This window comes from Ranitomeya variabilis, chromosome 3 (assembly GCF_051348905.1).
Source record: "Ranitomeya variabilis isolate aRanVar5 chromosome 3, aRanVar5.hap1, whole genome shotgun sequence".
Taxonomy (NCBI): domain Eukaryota; kingdom Metazoa; phylum Chordata; class Amphibia; order Anura; family Dendrobatidae; genus Ranitomeya; species Ranitomeya variabilis.
The window spans coordinates 658,109,923-658,129,993 of NC_135234.1; the positions used below are offsets into that span (position 1 = coordinate 658,109,923).

Below are 20,071 nucleotides of genomic sequence, written 5' to 3' on the forward strand. Positions count from 1 at the left end.
ACGCTGCGGCGCCGACCGCAAATGTGAACGTAGCCTTATCGGGGTGGTGGCTGCGGTGAAGTGGGGTCCCAGGGTCGCTGCTGGTGTTCGGTGGTGCAGGCCGCAGCGGAGCAGGGTGATCGGTGGTGCGGGGGTACTGCCGACATTTTTGGAAAGCCCAGAGCCCCCACACTGTTTACTATGCGGTGGACTTTTGGAAAATGGCTGCCGAGGCGGCGCAGATGGAGATCTTGGAGCTGAGATCTCATCTCCCGAGATTTCCATCTGCGCCGCATACGCGGCTATTTTCCTGGAGACATCGCGTAGAGGCAGGCACAGATGGAGATCTCTGCTTTCCTCCATCTGCGCCAGGAAGAGCTGGAAGCCGGACCCTGGAAGAAGAATAGCAGCTGCCATATGCCGCCACAGGGCTACTGCTCGCCGCTGTACCACCACCGCAGGACCACCGCAGGACCACCACAACACCCCCAGCTCCGGGCCGCATCATCGGTAAGAACAGTGTTCTTCTTATAAGATGCACCCCCATTTTCCCCCTAATTTTGGGGATCATAAAAGTGCGTCTTATAATCCAAAAAATACGATATGTCCAATTTGCCTTTGTTTTCGTGTTGTTCCAAAGAACACAATGGAAATAAACTTATCTATAACAAAATATGTGTAATTGAATACTTTTCTGGGAGAAATACTTCATTTTCTGGAACAATTTCAAGGGTGCCAACACTTTTGGCAATGACTAGTGTTTTTTTTTTTTTTTTTTAAAGAAGAAAGGGGGGGAGGGGATACTGGTGTATATTAACCCCTTCACCCCCAAGGGTGGTTTGCACGTTAATGACCAGGCCAATTTTTACAATTCTGACCACTGTCCCTTTATGAGGTTATAACTCTGGAACGCTTCAACGGATCTTGGCGATTCTGACATTGTTTTCTCGTGACATATTGTACTTCATGAGAGTGGTAAAATTTCTTCGATATAACTTGCGTTTATTTGTGAAAAAAAACGAATATTTGGCGAAAATTTTGAAAATTTCGCAATTTTCCAACTTTGAATTTTGCCCTTAAATCACAGACATATGTCACGCAAAATACTTAATAAGTAACATTTCCCACATGTCTACTGTACATCAGCACAATTTTGGAACCAAAATTTTTTTTTGTGACGGAGTTATAAGGGTTAAAAGTTGACCAGCAATTTCTCATTTTTACAACACCATTTTTTTTTAGGGACCACATCTCATTTGAAGTCATTTTGAGGGGTCTATATGATAGAAAATACCCAAGTGTGACACCATTCTAAAAACTGCACCCCTCAAGGTACTCAAAACCACTTTCAAGAAGTTTATTAACCCTTCAGGTGTTTCACAGGAATTTTTGGAATGTTTAAATAAAAATGAACATTTAACTTTTTTTCACACAAAATTTATTTCAGATCCAATTTGTTTTATTTTACCAAGGGTAACAGGAGAAAATAGACCCCAAAATTTGTTGTACAATTTGTCCTGAGTACGCTGATACCCCATATGTGGGGGTAAACCACTGTTTGGGCGCATGGCAGAGCTCGGAAGGAAAGGAGCGCCATTTGACTTTTCAATGCAAAATTGACTGGAATTGAGATGGAATGCCATGTTGCGTTTGGAGAGCCCTTGATGTGCCTAAACATTAAAAACCCCCACAAGTGACACCATTTTGGAAAGTAGACCCCCTAAGGAACTTATCTAGATGTGTTTTGAGAGCTTTGAACCCCCAAGTGTTTCACTACAGTTTATAACGCAGAGCCATGAAAATAAAAATTCTTTTTTTTTTTCACAAAAATGATTTTTTAGCCCCCAGTTTTGTATTTTCACAAGGGTATCAGGATAAATTGGAAGCCAAAAGTTGTTGTCCAATTTGTCCTGAGTACGCTGATACCCCATATGTGGGGGGGAACCACTGTTTGGGCGCATGACAGAGCTCGGAAGGGAAGGAGCGCCATTTGGAATGCAGACTTAAATGGATTGGTCTGCAGGCGTCACGTTGCATTTGCAGAGCCCCTGATGTACCCAAACAGTACAAACCCCCCACAAGTGACCCCATATCGGAAACTAGACCCCCCAAGGAACTTATCTAGATGTGTTGTGAGAACTTTGAACCCCCAAGTGTTTCACTACAGTTTACAACGCAGAGCCGTGAAAATAAAAAATCCTTTTTTTCCCACAAAACTTATTTTTTGGCCCCCAGTTTTGTATTTTCCCAAGGGTAGCAGGAGAAATTGGACCCCAAAAGATGATGTCCAATTTGTCCTGAGTACGCTGATACCCCATATGTTGGGGTAAACCCCTGTTTGGGCACACGGGAGAGCTCGGAAGGGAAGGAGCACTGTTTTCCTTTTTCAACGCAGAATTGGCTGGAATTCAGATCGGATGCCATGTCCCGTTTGGAGAGCCCCTGATGTGCCTAACCAGTGGAAACCCCCCAATTATAACTGAAACCCTAATCCAAACACACCCCTAACCCTAATCCCAACAGTAACCCTAACCACTCCTCTAACCCAGACACACCCAACCCTATTCCCAACCGTAAATGTAATCCAAACCCTAACCCTATCTTTAGCCCCAACCCTAACTGTAGCCCCAACCCTAGCCCCAACCCTAACCCTAGCCCTAACCCTAGCAATAACCCTAGCCCTATCACTAGCCCTATCACTAGCCCTATCACTAGCCGTAACACTAGCCGTAACCCTAACCCTAGCCCCAACCCTAGCCCTAACCCTAGCCCTAACTCTAGTCCTAACTCTAGCCCTAACCCTAACGGGAAAATGGAAATAAATACATTTTTTTATTTTTCCCTAACTAAGGGGGTGATGAAGGGGGGTTTGATTTACTTTTATAGCGGGTTTTTTAGCGGATTTTTATGATTGGCAGCCGTCACACACTGAAAGACGCTTTTCATTGCAAAAAATATTTTTTGCGTTACCACATTTTGAGAGCTATAATTTTTCCATATTTGAGTCCACAGAGTCATGTGAGATCTTGTTTTTTGCGGGACGAGTTGACGTTTTTATTGGTAACATTTTCTGACACGTGACATTTTTTGATCGCTTTTTATTCCGATTTTTGTGAGGCAGAGTGATCAAAAACCAGCTATTCATGAATTTCTTTTGGGGGAGGCGTTTATACCGTTCCGCGTTTGGTAAAATTGATAAAGCAGTTTTATTCGTCGGGTCAGTACGATTACAGCGATATCTCATTTATATCATTTCTTTTATGTTTTGGCACTTTTATACGATAACTATTTTATAGAAAAAATAATTATTTTGGTATCGCTTTATTCTCAGGACTATAACGTTTTTTCATTTTTTTGCTGATGATGCTGTATGGCGGCTCATTTTTTGCGGGACAAGATGACGTTTTCAGCGGTACCATGGTTATTTATATCAGTCTTTTTTTATCGCGTGTTATTCCACTTTTTGTTCGGCAGTATGATAATAAAGCGTTGTTTTTTGCCTCGTTTTTTTTTTTTTTTTCTTACGGTGTTTACTGAAGGGGTTAACTAGTGGGGCAGTTTTATAGGTTGGGTCGTTACGGACGCGGCGATGCTAAATATGTGTACTTTTATTGTTTTGTTTTTTTTATTTAGCTAAAGAAATGTATTTATGGGAATAATAAATATCTTTTTTTTTTTATTTATTTAGGATTTATTTTTTTTTTACACACGTGGAGAATTTTTTTTAAACTTTTTTACTTTGTCCCGGGGGGGACATTACAGATCGGTGATCTGACAGTGTGCACAGCACTCTGTCAGATCTGCGATCTGCTGTGCAGGGCTGCAGGCTTACCAGCGCCTGCTCTGAGCAGGCACTCTGTAAGCCACCTCCTTCCCTGCAGGACCCGGATGCCGCGGCCATCTTGGATCCGGGACCTGCGGCGAGGAGGGAGGTAGGAGACCCTCGGAGCAACGCGATCACATCGCGTTGCTCCGGGGGTCTCAGGGAAGCCCGCAGGGAAGCCCCCTCCCTGCGCGATGCTTCCCTATTCCGCCGGTACACCGCGATCATGTGCCGGGGGCGGTCCGTGACCGCTCCTGGCACATAGTGCCGGATGTCAGCTGCGATATGCAGCTGACACCCGGCCGCGATCGGCCGCGCTCCCCCCGTGAGCGCGGCCGATCGCGTATGACGTACTATCCCGTCGGTGGTCATACGGGCCCACCCCACCTCGACGGGATAGTACGTCTAATGTCAGAAAGGGGTTAATATTAAGGAGTGTCCTCATGATCTGTAAACCAACTGATGCACTGGAGAGAATACACCACTTTATTCTGTAGGTTTCCTGTCCTTTTTTGTATTTGAACGGTGGATCACTAGTGATGAGCGATTATACTCGTTACTCGAGATTTCTCGAGCACGCTCAGGGTCCTCCGAGTATATTTTAGTGCTCGGAGATTTAGTTTTTCTTGCTACAGCTGAATGATTTACATCTGTTAGCCAGCATAATTACATGTGGGGATTCCGTAGCAACCAGGCAACCCCCACATGTACTTATGCTGGCTAACAGATGTAAATCATTCAGCTGCGGTGATGAAAACTAAATCTCCGAGCACTAAAAAATACTCAGAGGACACCTGAGCATGCTCGAGAAATCTCGAGTAACGAGTATATTCGCTCATCACTACTCTTTACCGGAAAGTAAGTCCATTTTTTCATCAGTGTTTGGATTTTTTTTTTGCATTTCTTAAGCTTCTCATATTAAACAAATGTGAAAATTGGACAGCATACGGATGCAAGAAGGATGCTATCTGAGTGCTGTGCAAGTTTTTCATGGACCTATAGGCTTGACTCGATTGATTTTAGACTGGCATTGAAACCATACAAGTCTCCCCTCGGTCCGCAAAAAATATCAACATGCTCATAGACTATAATGGTCAAGAGTTTGGTCCGTGAAATCGTAGATAGAACTTGAATGTGAATCACAAACCCTAACCTCAGGCCTAACGGGTGCACTCCCATGTTCAGGTGGATTTTAGTGCAATTTTTTGAATCTAAAGTTAAGAACCGATAATGGAGGACTGTCTTGTATAAAAGGAAGACACACTTCTATTTTTTATTTTTTTTTAATCAACTTGTGGCTTTGGATCTAAAACCATGAACGTGTGAACACACCCATAGGGTACCGTCTCACTATACGATTTACCAACGATCACGACCTGCGATACGACCTGGCCGTGATCGTTGGTAAGTCGTTGTGTGGTCGCTGGGGAGCTGTCACACAGACCGCTCTCCAGCGACCAACAATGCCGAGGTTCGCTGGTAACCAGGGTAAACATCGGGTTACTAAGCGCAGGGCCGCGCTTAGTAACCCGATGTTTACCGTGGTTACCAGCGTAAAAGTAAAAAAAAACAAACAGTACATACTGACCATCTGATGTCCGTCAGGTCCCTTGCCGTCTGCTTCCTGCTCTGACTGAGTGCAGCCGTACAGTGAGAGCAGAGCGCAGCAGTGACGTCACCGCTGTGATCTGCTCTCACTTTCCGGCCGGCAGACAGACAGAGCGGGAAGCAGACGGCAAGGGACCTGACGGACATCAGATGGTGAGTATGTACGGTTTGTTTTTTTTTACTTTTACGCTGGTAACCAGGGTAAACATCGGGTTACTAAGCGCGGCCCTGCGCTTAGTAACCCGATGTTTACCCTGGTTACCAGCGAACGCATCGCTGGATCGCTGTCACACACAACAATCCAGCGATGACAGCGGGAGATCCAGCGACGAAAGAAAGTTTCAAACGATGTGCTACGACGTACGATTCTCAGCAGGGTGTCTGATCGCAGTAGCGTGTCAGACACTGCGAGATCGTAACGATATCGCTAGAACGTCACGGATCGTGCCATCGTAGCGATAAAAATGCCACTGTGTGACGGTACCCTTACTCCACAGTGATTATCACAACCTTGATAGGATCACACAATGACTTGTATAGTATGGGATCTCCATCTCAATCAGAGCAGAGAGTTGCTGCAAAAAGCTCTTTCCACTAGTGGAGAGCTGTACGCTGATGTCAGTAGTTAAAGACTCTCCTCATGATGTCCTGCACTGAAAAACAGAACAATAGTTATACAGCAGGTAACAAGTCTTCATGGTGTAATTTCCATATTGTCACCATGTTAACTGCATAATTAAACCACATTTTTCTGGGTAGTTTTGTATTAAGGGGAATCTGGTTTTTGCTACCTCATCTGAGAGCAGCATAATGTAGGAGCAGAGACCCCGAGTCCAGTGATGTATTACTTAGATTACTGGGTGCAGCAGTTGTGATACAATCGTAGTTCTTAGATGTAGAATGCAGCAGAGCTGAGAAAGCTAACCCTGCCCACGCCAGCTTATATGTACATTGTCTATAGACAACTAGTCTCAGCAGTGATAATGTCCTAGTGATCAAACCTTCATTGTAAGTAAACAGCACACAGATTAAGTGATACATCATTGAATTTAATGTTTTAACCCCTAACTCTTGCTGCCCTCAGATTACATAGCTAAAACCTGCTGACAAATTCCCTCTAAATATTTTTACAGCACCAATACGTGTGTCCTGTTTTGCCTTATTTTTTTCTCAGACTTCATACAGATTTTTTTTTTCTTCTGAATTAACAGGTATAACAAACGAGAAAATAAATTATAGTGAGTTTTATAAGATGATTTTTTTTTCACAGTTTTTCTCTCCTTGAAGAAGTGGTGTAGCTGTGAGGGTGTAAAGGTAGCAGCTGAGCCCCTAATATCTGCATAAGTCTCATTGGAAAACACCAGTACTATAAAGGGCACATTTTAGGTGGGGACCCTGTTACAGGTGTGGCAGCGGGGGCCAGAAGCTATAAGTGATGCATTTGCTTTGACTCCTAGAGAAATGAAAACATGCAATATCGCCGGAGCCCGTGTACATAATGTCCCTTTTTTTTAAATCCCATACTCCGTTTATTTCTGCCGATTGCAGGATTGTCTGGCCAAATCCACAGAGCTATAGTGAAGTAATCGGTTATACAATATAACGGGCATGCTGTCATATCGACATCTGTAGAGAAGCATATGGTTAAAAGCAAGCACGACCAGGCGGCATCACTGCTTTGATCATAATTTTTTATTTATTTTTACATTTAAATATTCTCTTAAATACAGAATTGTCACATTTCAGAAATCCTAGAAACTCAAATGAGACAGCGCGGGAAACATGGCAAGCTTTGAATTTTACACTGAAATGATAAATTTTGTGTACAGTTTGAAAAGAAAAAAAAAAAGCAGATTAGAGGGATGAAGAATGGGTTACACAAGCCGGGAAGATTCGATTACGCTAACACTACAAAATGGAAAAAGTTGTGACGTCCGAGTGTTAAATGCATTAAATAATATCTCCCACAAGGTGGCGACATGTATCACGTCCATCACATCGGAATACACAGACTAATCGTAAGCTCAGCAGGAGATCCACGCGATACAGACACCTGGCGAGTAACCAAAAATCAGAAAACACCCTAACGACATCAACCCAATGGAATGGACTCTTGAAATTCTATGGAAGTAGTCTGTACACGTCTGACCACCCTGCCCTGTTTAGAGCTCACAGCACCAATAGAGAATCATTGTAGTGTGGTCATAGCGTAGTATTGGTTTCCAAGTATACGTCTGTCTTTACATCTCCTTCTTGCAATACCTAGCAAAGCCTATACAGTAGAAGATTCTTGCACGCTGCCCTAGCAACACATTATTCTTTGTGCAAGTTGTGTCTCAATTCCTATTTATTATGCTTATATAGCGCCATCATACACTGCAGCGCTTTACAGACATTATAATCTCAATCTTTTATAGCTCATTTACAACAACTTTGTTTGCTTAGTTTCATTCTGTTAATACAACAAAAGAATTCAACTTTAGTAACAGCTATTTCAAGTATAAGTCAGGCACGCTGCGTCCCGGTCGGCCGAGACCCCGGACAGGTGGGTAGAAGCCATGACTGGAGGCTGGATTTCACCAAAGAATTTTGCAAGAAGGTTTAAACCCTTGAAATTCCAGAAAAACAAAGATATGTTGCCAATCTAAGGATGGCACATGGGGAGAAGAGAAAGATTATTATGGTGGGGTCTCCTCTAGATTTAGCCATTTTGGATTGGCCAAGGTGCGACCATTTGTTGGATTGTCATCCATAAAGCATTACTAATGTAATCGAAAGACCAAAACAGCCCATGACAACTTTTTTTTTTACCAAAAGAATCCTAATAATGTCTATGTGAAAAACCCGACTTGGTGTTCGTATGTTCAGTCGTTTGAGCACTTCAGGCTTTTCCAAAACATCTGGTAGAAGAAAAGAAAGAGCACATCAATTTTTCTAAGCGGCTTCTGCCAGAAAATGTTCCAAGCTAGGCATCGTCTAATCAAAAAGCGGCAAAAAAAAAAAATGCAGGAAAAAAAAAAGGAAGCCAAAAAAATTTAAAAAAAATGCTCAAAGGAGGGGTTTGGTGAAGAGGTTTCCACTAGAAAAATTGTAGTATTTTAATGCTAGAAAGAAAAACAAACCATTATCTTATCTGGTGAGGAAACCTACAGCCAGACTGGAAATCACAGTCCATACACAGACATGTAACAGCCGCCTAGGAGAATAAACAATGGCACTAAGGGAAATGGGCCGAAGGTTTGCACAAGCCATGAAAACATAGAGAAATGCAGACATGGTATAAGGCTATGGTCACACGTTGCGTTTTTGCAGTGGTTTTTTCTGCAGGTAAAACTCTCTTGAGTCAGCTACAAAAAAAAACAACAAGTTTTGCTACGTTTTTGTTCTCTTGTGCATGCTGATGAAGCTTAGTGCCCCGTCAAAAATCATGATGCAACTTTCTTTTTTGCACCAAAACCTGATACCTGTGGTTTTTTGCTGCATTTTTGCACTTACCCATTGTTTCCTATGGGTGAAAAAACGCAAATATGCAGAAAAAAACCCAATGTGTGAACATAGCCTTACGGTACTGTCACACAGTGGCACTTTGGTGGCTACAACGGCACGATCCGTGACGTTCCAGCGATATAGTTACGATATCGCTGTGTCTGACACGCTACTGCGATCAGGGACCCTGCTGAGAATCGTACGTCGTAGCAGATCGTTTGAAACGTTATTTCGTCGTCTAGTGTCCCGCTGTGGCGGCATGATCGCAGCGTGTAACAAAGGTGTGCACGATATTCCCAATGTCCCGTATGACTTCTACATCGCAACTACGTCATGAAATTATCGCTCCAGCGCCGTGCATTGCAAAGTGTGACCGCAGTCTACGACGCTGGAGTGATAATCAAGCGACGCTGCAACGTCACGGATCGTGCCGTCGGAGCGATCAAAGTGCCACTGTGTGACAGTACCCTTATTCTAATAAATCAATATTACCTTGCAGAAAATGGAGATCGAGAGGATTCTTTTTAGTGTTAATACACTGATGTCTTGGATGAAGTAATATAAAGATTTTGCGTGCACAGTTGATGATATAATACTACTTTTACGCTATCCAACCCCATTTAGCACAATTAAAACATTTGTTTTTTTGTTCCCAAAAAATTGATATATTGGGCAATAGCATGCACCAGGGCACTAAGGCCCTTCTCTTCTGCCACCCAGTACCCACCTAACATGACGCCATGCATTGTCAGGGTATACATTCCTCATCCTCAGCTCTAAGAATAAAAACAAACTCTAGAAACAACTCGCCATTTACTTTCTGCCAGTGTCTGAAATCAGCAGCTGATATGGCGTGAAGCATTAGTAAGTAGTGATGAGCGAGTGTTCTCCTTGCTCAGATTTTTCCCGAGCATGCTCAGGTGACCACCGAGTATTTATGACTGCTCGGAGATTTAGTTTTCATCACAGCAGCTGAATGATTTACAGCTACTAGACAGCTTGATTACATGTGGGAATTCCCTAGCAGCCAGGCAACCCCCACATGTAATCAACCTGGCCAATAGCTGTAAATCATTCAGCTGCCAGCGATGAAAACTAAATCTCCGAGCAGTTACAAATACTCGGAGGTCACCTGAGCAACGAGTGCACTCGCTTATCACTATTAGTAAGTACTAAGCAATAGTCATCTGACTCAGGCACTTGTAAGGTTTCTTGGGTCTATCCTAAATACTCACTCTCCCTTTTATTGATTGATCCAAAATGGATGTAACTTGTTAACTTGTAGTCCTGTAGAAAACCGCGCGTGCACAAGGACACGCTTACACAGACCGTAAACTACTCTGTGCACAATATCAGCTGTGCTTAACGGTTCAAGTAAAGTGGATGTAACTTAATGAAAACCACGAGCGTCAGGGGACATTGTGCGACTAACGAAAGATCGGGAACATTCCCAGAAAGAAGGAACCATCTTCATATGAACGAGATCCTTTGTCCGGATTTTGGAAGAACAAAATATCAAAACACGGCCAACTACATCGCAAACACCATTTGGCTAAAATGATGAAATGATCATTTTCACCCGATCATCGCTTTGGTTCGAATGTGTATGTGGGCGACAGTAAAACTGGGATTTATCTTGTACATATCTGGACTACAGCCGTAAATTGTAGTGAATGTGAATTCCATCGGCTCGGCATTGTGCGGCACAATGGTTTTCTGGTCAGCACGCTGTTGCCTTCTCACTATCCAGATGGTTCATATAACTCAACTCGTCTCTATTCTTACAAGACATAACTGCCATTTTCCTTAAAGGGAACCTGTCGAAGGTGAGCTAAGCCCACCGGCACCAGGGGCTTATCTACAGCATTCTGGAATGCTGTAGATCAGAGGTGTCAAACTGCATTCCTCGAGGGCCGCCAACAGGTCATGTTTTCAGGATTTCCTTGTATTGCACAGGTGATAATTTAATCACCTGCACAGAATGATTCCAGCACCTTGTGGAATGCTAAGGAAATCCTGAAAACATGACCTGTTGGCGGCCCTCGAGGAATGCAGTTTGACACCTCTGCTGTAGATAAGCCCCCAATGTATCCTGAAAGATGAGAAAAAGAGGTTAGATTACACTCACCCAGGTCCGGTCCGGGGCCTGCCATCTTCTTACAATGACATCCTCTTCTTGTCTTCATGCCGCAGCTCCGGCGCAGGCGTACTTTGTCTGCCCTGTTGAGGGCAGAGCAAAGTACTGCTGTGCGCAGGCGCCGGGCCTCGCTGACCTTTCCCGGCGCCTGCGCACTGCAGTACTTTACGCTGCCCTCAGCAGGGCAAACAAAGTACGCCTGCGCCGGAGCTGCGGCATGAAGACAAGAAGAGGACGTCATTGTAAGACGATGGGAGGCCCCGGACCAGACCGCGATGCCTATCGGATCGGACCGCCCCCCCAGGTGAGTATAATATAACCTCTTTTTCTCATCTTTCAGGATACATCGGGGGCTTATCTACAGCATTCCAGAATGCTGTAGATAAGCCCCTGATGCTGGTGGGCTTAGCTCACCTTCGATTTTGGGGATGACAGGTTCCCTTTAAAGGCACAATGTGATCTACGTAGAGCGGCGGCTCACAGAAGCTTCATTACAGCCCACTGTATGGCACAAATGCAATTCTGTATTTTACCACCACCAGCTGGAATGACGTGGAGCCGAATCATCGAACTACCTACCTAGTCCCTGTAATGCTGAGCGGTCATGTCTGATGGCAGAGATCATCATCACTTTTACCGAAAGGAAAACCTGGGTGTCCTCCATTGTGTAAAGCAGAACACAACAACATATCCAGAATTTGCTAGTGCATTTGCACCAGTTATTTACACCTCCGCGGACGTACCTAGTGTAACCAGCGTCCTACATGATATATGGAACCAGCGTTCTACGTCCACAAAGGTTTGGCCTGCACTTAGCGTTTACAGAGTACAGTATATTAGGAGCCAGTTTTCTACAATTTTATTAGTAAAAAGCCAAAATAGTTAATAAGGGATGACTTGAATGGGTATGAGCGACACCATTTTGGAAATAAATACAACATTTCTTCAACTCAGGACAACTCCTTTAAAAGGCCCAGTCATACTAACTATACCAAATGATTTTTTTTTTTAAATAACCAAAACTAACAATTTGGATCTTTTAGATTTCATATAAAAAACCTGGATCTTTCGGACAGACATATATCATTTCAGCACCGTAGACTTTATAGTACATTTTATGGCAACAACGGGTAAAGAATGATAAACTATAGAATGCGAGTGTGAACGGAGTCCTTACGATGTTTAAAAGGAATAAAATGGCTTTGGCAAAAACAGGAACCGTGACGCCAAGGTGGACAGAGCCTTAGTCTAGTTGTTAAATAATTGTACGCTACATGTGAAGTGACAGGTACCACGGGGCCAGCCGCCAGCTACACAGGGCATATCACCAGTAGGTGTGTCATACCTTCCAAATTGTAAAATGATTAACTAAAAGGGGTTGTACAGAGTTGGTAAGTACCTCCCTATCCATAGGATAAAGGTTAACTTCCTGATCACGGGGGTCCGACCACTGAGACCCCAACTGATCCTAAGACCCAGGGGCCCCATATGAATGGAACATTGGTTGATCATGCGCACCTCTACTCCATTCATTCCCTATGAGCCCACCCTAGATAGCCCAGCACAGTGTCCGCAGGGAGTTCTGGCCCTTCCATTAAAAATGAATGAATGAATGAAACAACAGTGCGCATGAGCGATCATCGCTTCATTCACACGAGATCTTCAGAGCCCTGGTTCTCATGATCAGGGGAAGGCTCAGCGGTTAGAACCCCAGTGATCAGAAAGATATCCCCTTATCCTATGGATGGAGGATCACTTCCAAACTTTCTGTAACCCCTTTAATTTGAAATAGTAGAGTGCTGTGTACTTCATAACATTTGTAGCTTGATACCCTTTTTAACCAAAGTGACCCTCTACTACCAGCCTTGGATGGAGCTGTTTGTTGCTGGATGTCATGGGCTTTGTTGTGGTATTATTGTGGAACCTGAGCCGTGGGAATATCGGCTAATGTAGTGATCTCAAACTTGCTCCTGTGGTTCCAAAACTGCAACGCTAGCATTTTATGGGAGTCTTAGGGCCAGATTCGGGATTACATTTGTGGCTGGTTTTCATCTGAACGCCTTATTCTTTTAATTGGTGCCATTTTTAAGCTCCATTTTCTAGGCGCTCACCTTTGTTTTTATTTTTTTTATGTACATCATTGTGGGTAGAATTTGGGGTTTCGAGATGTTTTTTTTAAAAAAAGTTGCAAAAATTTTTGTGCAAGTGTACTCCCAGTCCTCGCCAGGAGTGATTTTAGTTACGCCTGAAATTTGTGCGCAAACATTTTTGAGGAACGTATCACTCTTTAGCTCAAAAAGTCATAAGAGATTTAAGGCAAAAAAATAAAAAGAAAAAATTTGATTTTGTGCAAAATTTACGAACCGTGTGAACCATTTTGAAGAAAAAAAAACAACAAAGAATGCATGAATGCTAGAAGACAAAAAAGAAAGGTGTCTTAAAAAAAACACAAGTGATGAATCAGTCCAGTAGTTTCTCAACAGCTGGAGAGCCGCAGGTTAGAGACGACTGTTGTAGTGGACCAGTGTCCTGAGTACAAGTGCAATAAATTTGGCTGCTTTTCTGCTCTCGCTCAACAATATCTTTTCCCATAGAGAATGTGACAATCTAGTAAAGGGAATCTGCAGATTGTATGGAGCAGAACTCACTGTGTCACATAAAACCCTACGTATCTGTAGCTAGCAGCGGCTAATACAGATGTATGGCCGTCACCGACTATCGGGACAGCTCAGTGTCAGTGCCGAGTCTTGGAATCTCCTATAATATCTGTGTGAACGAGTACAATCATCATTATGACTACAAAATCTGTGACTTATGGAAACCAAGGAATAGCTTGTGAGATGCACCTATGGACTACAGCCATAGAACAATGGTCTATAAGTGCAGAATGTCACCTAGTTCTAGAAGACGAACACAAGGAGGACATTTTCATTTGCTTTCTTTGTAAACTCCTAATTTGTCTTTGCCTCCCCCACACTGCAAATAAAAATAGCGATCTCCTAAAGCCACAATTAAGCTTCCCAGAATACATTAGGAAGCTGATTTAAATTACGGTACTTTCTTGCCAAATCTTCAGAAAATACTTTAAAAAAAAAAAATGCATCTTTTGCTAAGTGTGGCCATTTAGGTTTTATAATCTATTTTTTGCCCATGACCATCTCCTTTATTCAATATTTCCATAAACATCACTTGCAAATGGGAGCATGGAGCCCCACGGGAAATACGGACATAGCGCAGACAAGAATGATGTAATACATGATCATTGACAATAACACTACGTTGTTTGGAGGCCGCATCAAGTGCTCAAAAAATGGCCATGCATCTGGAGAACCAATGTAATAGCGGTATATAACCAGAGGACACTGAAGACAGGACTGCCAAGAGCAGGATTGGATGGGGCGAAGCGGGACACAAATGTCAAAGAAATTCTGGGGAACTTTTATTTTTATTTTTCAGCTGTGGCCTAAAAGTTAATAGTTAATGATCTGACAGCAGCGTTTGTAACCCTTATCTTTCTTCTTCTGAACCATCTTCTAAGCTGATTTTTGACCAAACTTCAACTATGAAGAGGTCAGGAATCAGCTTAGAAGAAAGCAGCTTACTGATGGATTCACTGTCAACTCCTTCCGCTATGTCCGGTAGTGATACATCCAGGCTTTAGAAACGATTCAACATTTTTAGAAATGAAACCTAACTGTACAATTTAGTTTCAGTCAAAAATGTATATACGTAAAGGGAACTTGTCTCCAAAGGTTTTGCTATTCCATCTGAGCGTAGCATCATATAGAGGCAGAAGACCCTGATTATAGCAATGTGTCACTTACTGAGCAGTTTGCAGTCATTTTGATAAAATCCCAGCTTTCTCTGCTGCAGACTCAGCAGTGCACTACATGCTGTGCTCTGTATAACCCCGCCCACACCACTGATTGGCAGCTTTCTGCTCAGGAACAGTACGCAGAAAGCTGCCAATTGGTGGTGGGGGCGGGGTTATACACAGCTCGTGAATATGCTGGACTACCTGGCAGAAGGTTCACTAGTCCTCTAATGATAATCTCAAGCTGATAAAACAATTATTATATCAAAACTACAGCAAGCAGCCCACTAAGTGACACATTTCTGGAATCAGAGTCTGTCTCTACATTATGCTGCTCTCAGATAAGGTGGTAAAAACCTGAAGACAGATTTATTTTAAGTAAAAAAAAAATTGCCCACAAAGGTATACATACACTTTAAAGAGAAGCCTGACCCTGGAGCGTTCCAGACAGATGATAACAGGAGCATTCATTAATGCACCGCTTGCATCATTAAATACTTCACACTCCTTTCTGTATGCAACTACCAAAACTAGTCTCTAGTTACAGGTGCATTTCTCACTTCTTTGGGAAGATTATAATTTAGTGTCGGACAATTGAAATTGAATTTAGTGTATACTAAAACGGAATCTGACACCAGGTTTTTGCTATCTAATCAGAGAGTGGCATAATGTAGAGACAGAGACCCTGATTCCAGCAATGTATCATTACTGAGCTGCTTGTTGTAGTTTTGATAAAACCACTGTTTTATCAGCAGGAGATTTTTACTGGAAGACTACTTGTTCTGATAACAGTTAGTCCAACCACACACCCCCAGAGCTCAGCATTCAGAGAACTGCTAGATCTACAGCAGAGAAAACAGTTTTTTCATTAAAACTGCAGCACCCAGTAAATTAAAGTAATACATTGCTGCAATCAGGGTCTCTGACCCTACATCATGCTGCTTTCAGATGTGGTAGCAAAACCCTACTGACAGATTCTTTTAAAGGGTTATAATAGAAAATGAATTATGCAGAAAATAATTGAACAAAAAAAGTGTACATTGCGCTTCAGATGCCAGGTTATTTTCTGGTGGGTATAGATTATTATATGACAGTGAAATGTGCATATCCCTAATTTTATGATATAAATAAATGTAACCACGGAAGCATAAGACGGACACAACACCTTAGACATCTTGCTAAGGCGTCCGTTACTTATATCAGAAAATGTTGACGTGACTTTAGCCTATTAGTTTAGTTACGGCAGGTCACGTGAATAGTTTCCAGCACCCCCTACACCCTGGGGGGAGCTCAGTAGGAGCATGGCAATGTGCACCTGACAAACGATAACCTGGGCTGTTATGGAAATGCCAGAAAAGATAACAAGCAACGCAAAAAATATGTTAAAACCGCAAATACAGAAGCACAATGCCTGACAAATGTAGGTGACATTTTTCCATTGAGCTGAAGTTTTCTTTTAAAAGACAACACATGAACTAGTAGGAGAATTGGGACCTGACCTGATATGACCTGACCCAATGCGAACGCTTCAGGATCAATTACATAAATAGTTTTTCCTATACGAATATTTTTCCCATGTATTGCAATTCCCCAAAGTCTCTCTCGCACCCCAGCACTGCTTCAGCGCAGTGATATACTTTACAATGCACCAAATTCCCACATTGTACATTTAATAATGATTTTTAGAGTAGGCTAAAAAATATCAAAAACATAAGTTTTTAAGTCTAAAAGAAACACACTAAGACCGAGATCTGTACCAGCCTAGCGGTAGGTGGCAACCTTTTATTAGCCAGTTTTAAACCAACCTGTTAGATCAGACTTATTAGACTAGAATGTCAGTTTGTTTGTTTTTTTTTTTGTTTTTTTTAATTCCGCCATTAAATCTAAGCCGATAAGTTGGACGACAGCGAGAACCACAATCTGCGGCACATTAAATTCCATGGCAATGGCTTCTTACTTTTAAACGTTTGCCAAAATAAAAAATCAAAACAGGTTGATCAATAATATCTGGAAATAAATATTCTGTATCTCTCCAAATTTTATAATTTAAACACAATAATTAAATGTAAAAACCTAATTAATTTAAAAAAAAAAGGGCTCTATACATACTGCTTGTTTACACATAGGCACCAACCCCTGGGGTCACTGCTTGAAATAGATACCATAGATCCACACGGATAAAAGACTACCACGTTGGAGAGAAATTGTCCCTTTAAATCGTCCAGGTGGAAAGATTAGCAGCTTTATTAAGTTGAGGAGAGTCCTGTAGGTTAGTTCTGTTTTTAAAGACTTGCCTTGAAGTTAAAGTGCATCTGCACCGGGACGTGAAAATATTAATAAAATAAAATAAAAGAAGGCAGCTCAGCTCTCCAGACTTTGAGATTTCACGCTAACCCTACTCCATAGCACTGTACTACAGGGGCAAGTTAGCTCTTCGTCACACATTAGGTTCCTATAAGTGTGTAGAGACTCAAAGCGGCAACAAAGGGCTCCAGGAAAGAATAGATCCTAAAAGTCAGAAGCAGGTAGCAGAACCATATTTTACCTCCACTGACCAAAATCTGTACGGCTGCTAGTTTGCAAATAGTGTTTTACATGATGGCAATCAGATGTGATCCACCTAAAATCACCTGGGGGAAAATATTGCAATGAAACCCAGTAAAATGGTAAAAGTCACCCCTATTAACCAAACCAGTTCAAAGCCATGTATATCGAAAACTTCTATTGGCTTGTTCAAAAGGTTGCTTAAAGGGTACTTACAAAAGTCATAATTGCGTAACTGAAGAAAAGAATTGGGCATGGGTCTTTTTTTCGTCTCACGAATGGATTGTTTTTTTTATCTCATAATAAAAATGGACCTTAGTAAAGGAGGACAAATCCTGTATAAATAGATTTCTTTCACAGGTGCGCATAGGGTAGTAAGACAAGGGAGGAATGGGATTATAAGTGGAGGGGGAAAGTTGGGAGCGGCTTGTGCAAAATGTTTCCGAAAAGTGTCAGGCGGTCAGGGTATTTTCTGCAGAAAACGGCTGGCCTGACCAGGAGGTTTGGCTTTCAGGATCTTCTCGCAGCTTCCCCCCTTCACTGTAGCAGGTGACTAATGGATTGTTAGTCTGAGATGCCAAGTCAGAGGAATTGCCCCCAGACTCAGAGGGTGGGTCCACCTCTTTAGAGCATGGGGTCAATATAGTGCAAACCTCATTGTTAATCTTTACAGAGTCACCTGGTTCGGTGGCCTCAGAGTGAACAGAATCTGTCACTTCTGACCCTGTGTCTAATCCTGTTGAATTGTGATCATAAATGGACACCACACTTCCATCAGAGTAATCCGGTGGTGTGGCTGGTCTCCCAGAGTCCTCATCGGTATAGCAGAGGACCGAAGAACTAGAAGACAACAAAACAGGATTTATGGAGGAATGGCAGGCGGATGGTGGCAGTGAGATAGGAGACTCCAGAAGACATACATCTAGAGACTCCACGCTGGAGTCAAGACTGAGACTAGACGCCTCATCACCCTCATCCAGGAGCCTCTGGCGTTCCTCCGCACTTTGCAGGTGTCTGACAGCAGCTTCGTTCTCCAAGTGATAGTTCTCAGCAATGAATTCATGGAAATCCTGCGTCTCCTGGTGAGGATGGACAGCAAGAGAGGCATGAGGAAGCTCCTCTTCAAGGGGTGGAGGTCGTGGCTGCTGGTGCTTATTTTCCAGCTCAAGTTTCATGATAGTGTGTAGATAATGGGTCCGTACACGTATAGGGTTAAATTCTATCCTGCCAGCTATATTACTGCAGCCGTCCCGAGAACAACCACATGGAAAGGACATACGATCCACCTATTAGTGTGAGAACACCAGGGAAGAGACAAAGGAAGGAATTGTGTAAGAAAACCTGCACATCAACAAGGAATGCTCCTTTAATAACGTGACTATATAATATACAGCAAGGGATTTCAGTTTATAAAAAAATATATATATATACAACCTATATTGTAAAAATAAACTAAACATTTTATTTTTTAGCACCAAGAAATATGACACAATGTATGACAATGTGAAAAAATAGGTCTATTTCTAAATGACATAGGGCCACTTGTGTCTTTGAGAAATCAAAATTCAAGTTTTACTTCTGATTACAGTTTTGAAAAAAAAAAAAAAAAAGTCAAATTGCTATAGAAAACTGAGAAACCTTCCATGAAGCCATGTTTATTGAGGTATTAATGATGCCAAATGGGGGCTGGAGAGTCAAGGACAAACACAGTGTTATTCCTCACCTGACATTTGATCCCAGCTTGACTGCATGGACAAGCCTCGGGATCGCAGAAGAGTCGACAATCACACCCACATTCCTCTCTAGAGAGTCGGATGGCTCGGAGTTCTTGCTTCTCTTCAGCATCTATACGATGTACACCAGCTGCTCGGAGCAAAGCTCTGCGCCTCTTTGTAGGCAATGGCTGAAGGAAGAAGTAATCGTCTACTTCAACATTGTCTACATCTATATCTTCATCTGAAACATCCTCCAAGGTGAGGCCTTCAGCTTCTTCTGATTCTACGGTACCATTTTTTGTTAACTGAAGATAAAAAAAAACACAAAAAAAAAGGAATAAATATTGTGAATAAAATGGTGTTAAAAAAAAGACATTTCCGGGCACCTTACAACAGTTTATTAATCTCCCATACAGACGCCAAACATGTGGCCAAAGACTGTGAGGATGTAGCAGAGAATGATCAAATTTATAAGAGAAGTGGAAAAAAATATATTAAAGGTATATTCACACACATTCTTACCACACAACAAGCAAGTGCACCGGGCTGTTTCCGCAAAGTCCTATTAACTTAAATGCAGATACAGTTAGGTCCAGAAATATTTAGACACTGACTAGTTTTGGCATAGCAGTTTACCAAAACATATGCAAGATACAGTTGTATAATCAATATGGACTTAAAGTGCAGACTCTCATCTTTAACTAGAGAGCATTCACATCCTAATCGGAATAAGGGTTTAGGAATTTCAGCTCTAATATGTAGCTACCTCTGTTTAAATGGGCCCAAAGTAATTGGACAATTATCTCAAAAGCTCTTTAACGGACTGCATTGGCTATTCACTCGTTAATCTATCATCAATTAAACAAGCAAAAGGTCAGGAGCAGATTCCAGGTGTGGCATTTGCAAGCTGTTGCTGTGAACCCACAACATGGGGTCAAAGGTCCTCTCAGTGGAAGAGAATGGAC

The 20,071-nt window shown here is 42.4% G+C and overlaps 1 protein-coding gene across 7 annotated transcripts in view; it reads right to left on the reverse strand.

The window, feature by feature from the left end:
* Positions 1-16,597: 16,597 nt before the first annotated feature.
* Positions 16,598-20,071, reverse strand: part of CSRNP2 (cysteine and serine rich nuclear protein 2) — a 68,078-nt gene continuing 64,604 nt past the window's right edge. For all 7 annotated transcript variants that reach the window (XM_077297810.1, XM_077297808.1, XM_077297811.1 and 4 more), the window contains 2 exons: positions 19,115-19,411; positions 16,598-18,677 (listed from right to left, as the gene is read on the reverse strand). In XM_077297810.1, the coding sequence (XP_077153925.1) occupies positions 17,844-18,677; positions 19,115-19,411 (1,131 nt within the window). In that variant the 3' untranslated portion in view covers positions 16,598-17,843. The remainder of the gene's footprint in view (positions 18,678-19,114; positions 19,412-20,071) is intronic.